Source organism: Zeus faber (genome assembly GCF_960531495.2).
Source record: "Zeus faber genome assembly, chromosome: 20".
NCBI classification, from domain to species: domain Eukaryota; kingdom Metazoa; phylum Chordata; class Actinopteri; order Zeiformes; family Zeidae; genus Zeus; species Zeus faber.
This window is the reverse complement of record NC_137207.1, coordinates 26,436,916-26,442,915: the sequence shown is the minus strand read 5'-3', so window position 1 is coordinate 26,442,915 and position 6,000 is coordinate 26,436,916. Positions and strand designations below refer to the sequence as shown.

The 6,000-nt window shown below is 51.3% G+C and overlaps 1 protein-coding gene across 20 annotated transcripts in view; it reads right to left on the bottom strand.

The window, feature by feature from the left end:
* Positions 1-782: 782 nt before the first annotated feature.
* tcf7l2 (transcription factor 7 like 2) overlaps positions 783-6,000 on the bottom strand; it is a 97,011-nt gene continuing 91,793 nt past the window's right edge. For 9 of the 20 annotated variants that reach the window (XM_080020820.1, XM_080020838.1, XM_080020821.1 and 6 more), the window contains 2 exons: positions 4,775-4,847; positions 783-1,721 (listed from right to left, as the gene is read on the bottom strand). In XM_080020820.1, the coding sequence (XP_079876946.1) occupies positions 1,313-1,721; positions 4,775-4,847 (482 nt within the window). In that variant the 3' untranslated portion in view covers positions 783-1,312. Of the gene's footprint in view, positions 1,722-4,219; positions 4,293-4,770; positions 4,848-6,000 lie in introns of all 20 variants that reach the window. The other 11 variants (XM_080020831.1, XM_080020833.1, XM_080020834.1 and 8 more) reach the window with 4 other exon arrangements.

The window sequence follows — 6,000 nt, the reverse complement described above, 5'->3', positions numbered from 1 at the left end:
ATCTATGTAACGTCACGGCAAAGAATGGCATTGAAATTAAAGAAACGAACAAACGAAAGAACCTACAGTGTGGGTTAGAGGGGCAGAGGAAATTATCACAAAATTTGGCACGCAAAAATCTGTACACGGATCTACAGTCTGAACTGGTGACTGCGCAGTTAAGAAAAAGAAGGGTTTGGACGCCTGTTCCGACTACCGAAGACGCGGTGCCCGCCGTCCCTTGCTTTCAGTTTCACCTCGCCGCTTCTTTTTGTTTGTTTTTTTGTTTGTTTTTTTTTTTGTGTTTTTTTTCCGGCAAAATGGCTTCTAGACGCGTGGGGTGAGGATGGGGTTGTGCATACGTTCTGCTCGTGAGATCGCCACGGGCGCAGAGTGGAATCCGGGATTTCAGCGCAGAAAGGAAGTTGCACTTTTTGCCTTCTGAAACTTCCTCGTACAAAATAAAAAAATAAAATAATAAAATGGATCATTCAGTATAGAAGTCGCTTACCTTAAGAAAGAAATATTTGCACAATGTATTAGGAACAAAACAAAAAAATTGTAAAAGGGACACGTACAAGATACAACAAGCAATCTCTAAAGCAATAAATACTACTGGTCCTAGCGTTGACATTTTGAATTGAACTCCCCAAACCCCGCCCCCTAACACACCCTCCCTTCCTAACTCCACCCCCAAAGGTAAACAAAGTAAAGAGAACAAAAAATAGACAACGCAATGGAACGATGCATATTTAAAACACAGTTGACCCCCCCCCCCGACCCCCTCAATTATTTCTGTACATTTAAACAAGAACAAGTTACATCACAATTAAAGTCGTTTGTAAGAGGTGTCACTGCTCGCCGCGGCCCCCGGGAGGTTCTGAACAGATGTCGAATGATTGGTTCGCAAGCTCGTATTTAATACAAATAAAGAAAGTGAACCAACTCTTTCAAGGAAAGGGCTCGTTGGATACTGGTGGCCGACCTGCTCCCTACTCATCTTTTAAAGGATTTCCCAAGTTGAACACTACAAATGAAACAAACTCAATTCATAAAAATTTTGGCAGATTCACAAAGCTATACTACAGCTCTTCGTATTATTTCTTTATTATAATTATATTTGATAATGATGGGTCAAATATTGACCAATGAGCTTTTAATAAAACAAACCCAAAAAAAAAAAAAAAAAAAAAAAGTTTTTTTTTTTTTTTTTTTTTCTTCAAAGCCACGGAAAATTGCAAAGAAGGAAACTGACGGAACAAGTGAAACATGGCAGCGAGAAAGGTGTGTGTGTGTGTGTGTGTGTGTGTGTGCGCGCAGAGCGGAGAACGGACTATTCTATAGACTTGGTCACGAGCGACAGCGGCTGGGGGGCGGAGGAGTTCGGGTGGAGCAGGTGGGGGCGGCACAGCGCCGCCGCCGCCGCGGAGCCGGGCTGCCGCTCCGGCGCGCCGCCGCGGGGCTGGGCGCCCGGCGTCTTGCCCGCAGAGTTTTCCAGCTGGGCCAAAGAGGGGGGCGGGCCGGCGAGGAGGCGGGGGTGGTGGAGCGAGGGGTGGGCCGGCTTCATAGTCAGTGAGAGAGGTTGCATTTGTTCAGTCTGAGGTTTGGACTCTTTAGAGGAGGGGGAGGGAGCCACCGAGGAGGGGGAGGATGGGGGGGAGTCTAGTAAGCTTCCGTCTGAAGAGGGAGGACTGGCACAGCTGCCTTCACCTTGGATGTAGCGAATGCACTTTTTTTTTCTCCTGGGAGGCGACAGAGGAGAGAGAGGGAGGGAGAGAGAGAGAGAGAGTCCGTCAGCGAGACAAGTAACCACGCCCGCCCGGGCCACGCCCGCCCCGCCGGGCGCCGGCGGCGGCTCCCGCGCACCGTCCTCAAAGCCCCCCCCCCCACCCCACCCCACCCCCCGCCGACTAACAGGATCCGGTGCGCTGGGGGACGCCGCCGAGGCCTGGTGCAGCCAAGGAAGGTTCTAGAACCGTCCTGGTGCCGGTTTCTAGAGCCTTCCCATCACACACAGGACGGGCGGAGGAGGAGGAGGAGGAGGATGACACCAAACAGGAAGTAGCAAAGGCCGTGAGGATGGAAGGGGGGGGGGGGGGGGGGGATAAAAAAATAAATAAAATAAAAAAAGCCTGATGAAGATGAGATCTATTTGCTGAAACCTTTCGCCGCCGAATTTTTAAGACCTCGCCTCGCAGCAGGACCGCGTTCTCTCCCCCCCCCCCCCCCCCCCGCGCCTCCTCCTCCTCCTGAGGGGATGGAGTTTGCCGGGCTCAAGAGTCAACAAGATCCACACCACCCTGCATCTGCCCCAAAGACACGATGTGAGCGCGAGGGGTCACGGCTTCCTGTTTGCATTTCTGCTCCGGGGTCAGGACCCTCCCTCCCCCCCCGCAGGCCAGACCCGGGCGGCTCAGCTGGACCGGGCGGTGACGGAGCGCTGCGGCTTTTGGAATTTTTTATTTATTTATATATTTTTTCGGTTGAAGGGGGGGGGGGTGTGTCTGCCCGCCTCGTCTTGACGCCGACCCCGGCCGTGACCCCGCCCCCCACCCCCACCCCCGCGCTCGCTCCCACCTCCGGCCCGGGGCCGCGGAGCGTTTTGGAGTTTGCTCGTTCGTAGAGGCAGGTGGGGTGGGGCTACACAAAGGGAGGGAGACGGAGCGTCTCCTTTTACATGAAAGCTTGGGGCGATGTGCAATTGGGTGGAGGAGAGGCCTGTTTCTCAAGTCATACCCCTGCCTGCTCTCTGGACGGTAATGAAACGAGCTGGATGGAGGAGGCGGAGGGGGAAGAGAGGTGGAGACACTGGAGGGGGTGGGGTAAGACAGGACGCCGTGGCAACACCTGAAAGAACCGAGCGGACCCCCGCAGCATGCCGGCGGCGGGCGGGGCAGCATGCACGTGTGGGCACCAACGACAGACGTGACGGCACAGGCACACAACACTGGACAGAGGTGGAGGAGAACAGAGGGGGTGGAGGGGGGGGGCTGGTACATCTTGTTTGGCGGCGTCTCGCAGGTGACGACTGTCAGTCAAACAGCTACAAATGAGCTTTTGTTTTTTTTTTTTACAGGCGTATTGATTCATCACATGTGCCGGTGCTCGCTATTGATTGGGCGCTCTCGCGGGGGGGGGGGTGTAACAGCAGATGCATCTTTTAGGAAACCCATTTGGCCGCTCCTTCATCCAACACTCAATTATCACCTCCCGCCCGATCGGCCTGGCTCCCGGCGCCGCCCTCCTGATCCCCGCTGATCGCTTTAGGAAAACATCAATGGCGGTGATGTGTTGCCGGTGATAGAGGAGCCCTGGCGCACCGCCACGTCGACGCGTGTGGGCGGGCGGCCGCTTGTACGTAAGTATTTTAAACGTTTAATGCGGTTTCCATACGGACGGATTGATCCCGATTACTTCCCGACGGCGCGGGGACATTCTGCGTCGGAACGGACGTCTATTTTTACGTGTCTCGGCCGATCTGAATTCCCTCTTTAGGCGGCGGGGGAATATTTGCGTCTAAACACAAAATAGAGATGCGGTGGGTTTACAAACGATGTGGTGCAATGGCCCGGGGGGGGAAGGGGGTGGAGGAAATGACTTGGTTCACTGCAAGCCAGACACAGAAGGGTATTACTTAGCAGAAACAAATACCTACCATGAAAATATTTCCAATTCAAAGACTGCTTGTGTCAGAACAGAAAGACAACAGGTAGGGACTAAGTAAGGGTTATCAGAGAGGAGTTTGGAGGAAGAAGAGGTGGAGAAGAGGAGGAGGAGGAGGAAGAGGGCATAGGAGAAGAGTGTCACTGAACAGGCCCTCAGAGAGAAAACCAGGGCCAGATTTGTAAGCATTGACATTGGTTATGCACGGCCAATTAGGACACACATGACAGTTAATATGGCAGGCGCTCGGTGGAGAAAATGGATTTAGGCGTTTCTCAGGTTCGACCAAGACTACACGATGTAGCCGGATATCACGCTAACGTGCCCAAATCTCCTTTCCGCAAATCCATTTTCTGCCACCGGGCTTGAACTTTGTGCTCAGGAGGGAAGGAAATAATATTTTCAGGGGGGATTTGGAGCAGGAACCTCCTCAGTAAGGACAGAGTGGCAGAATCGGCCAACGTTTACCACATTGAAAGAAGAAATAATTTAAGAAGAATATTTGTACAGGAATACGCAGAAGGCGCCGCTCTTTGTAGGATACGCCTCCCCTGCGCGGTCTCTACAGGAGTTATACCTGCATGGTTTGCACCATAAACTCAGCTGGTCAAGCCCGAACAAGGCACGACACTTCTTTGGGGTATTTGCGTCTGTTAGCCGAAAAGGTAGACAAAACGTACACACAGAGACAAAAAAAATGGACACGTCATTGCACAGACAAAAAACATTTAGCCGGGGCTGAGGTTTACGCCGACGCCCCTGGGATGTCCTCCGCGTGTGTCGCACGCCGTCACGCGCCAGATCCTCCAGCTTTGACCTGCCAGTTTGGGGTATCTAACTGACCTTCTGAAATGCTTGTCGTTAAAAGTCATCGACGAGAGGAGGAACCACACGCACTCAACCGGCATCCACACGCTGCACCCACACGCTGTTAAGGCCCAGACAGAACCTGTGTTTTGTGTTGGTTTTTTTTTTTTTGTTTTTTTTTAAATGGTGGACTCTAGAGGCGGGCTAGACTGGCAGGGTGTGGCTGGGGGAAAGGCAGTGACAGGGAGCAAAGGAGGAAGTCCCAGCGGTACGATTACCCAGCATTCACCTGGCCCCGGCTTTTTCAAGCACACACCATACACACCTGCACGGGCCACACCAGTTATTCTGTTGATCGAGCCCAAAGCGCGCTCGACACTTCTTAGGAGCGCTCAGGTCTGATGCGGCGACAGGGAAGGGAAGAAGCCAGCAGAGAGGAAGTACAGAACCAAAATGGAGAAAATGAAATTTAAAAAAAAAACAAAAAAACAAACAAACCAAAAAAACGAAGAGAAATAAGAAGAGAAACAGACACCAGTGAATGTGTGAAGCCGTGGCATCTCATGCTAGATCCCCCCCCCACCCTAAACCCTAACCCAGATATGCAAGCCATTCCCAAGTATGCTTTTATACACAGGCTCGTCCAACAGGACTCTGTTAGTGTGTTTCTCATAGTTGTAAAGTCAAAATGCAGGCAAAATGACCAAATCAGAGTAAATTTGCGGAGATTAAGCAGAAGCTGTGATTAACAGTGCAAATTAATTCATTAAAATTCTGCAATGTCTACTGGATACTCTAGACGGGGGATGATTGCGTCCGGTACGTCGGGAGGACAAAGCAGCAGTAGCGGGTGGTTAGGGGAGGTGGGGGGAACGTTAGGGAACTCTAGGGCGGATCTAGCTCTCAGACCTGGAATCAAACGGCTAAAAAGAAAAAAAGGCTTCAGCCGCACGGACGAGGGGCCAGTCCCTCCGGAGCTGTGATTTTTAAGGTGTCAGGCGCCGGGCGAAACGACAGCGCGGCGCCGGGCGGGCGGAAGTTAAAAACGCTCGGGGTAATAAGATGTTTGAATCCAGGCCTCGTCCGAGCAGAGTGGGGTTTTAAAGGGGCCAAACTCACGCTGGCCTTTAAGGAAAGGCTCCCGGAGCGTCTAGATTAAGGAGGTTTACCCTGACACCACATCCCTCAGGTTATACTCCACAGCGAGGGGAGACCTAGCTTTAAGGAATCAATTCCTCAGACGTAGTGCCAAGAAGAGTTTGCCAAATGGGGAGAATTGTCTTAAACTAAATGACTTTGACGCGGCAACACGAGGATAAAGATGTAGCCTAAAGCAAATGAAATATACTTCAGCTTAGTGCCAAAATAAACAGTGGCAAAATATTCCGAGATAAGAAAAGCAGCATACATGGCAAATAGAACATACTCAGTTGAAGGAGTAGAATTTAAAGCTTCGAGTCTGCCCTCAAAAGTACTACTACGGCACATTCATGGATAAATATACATTAAAATAATAATAAATGAAAGAAGTTAGTAATTTAATACTCAAAA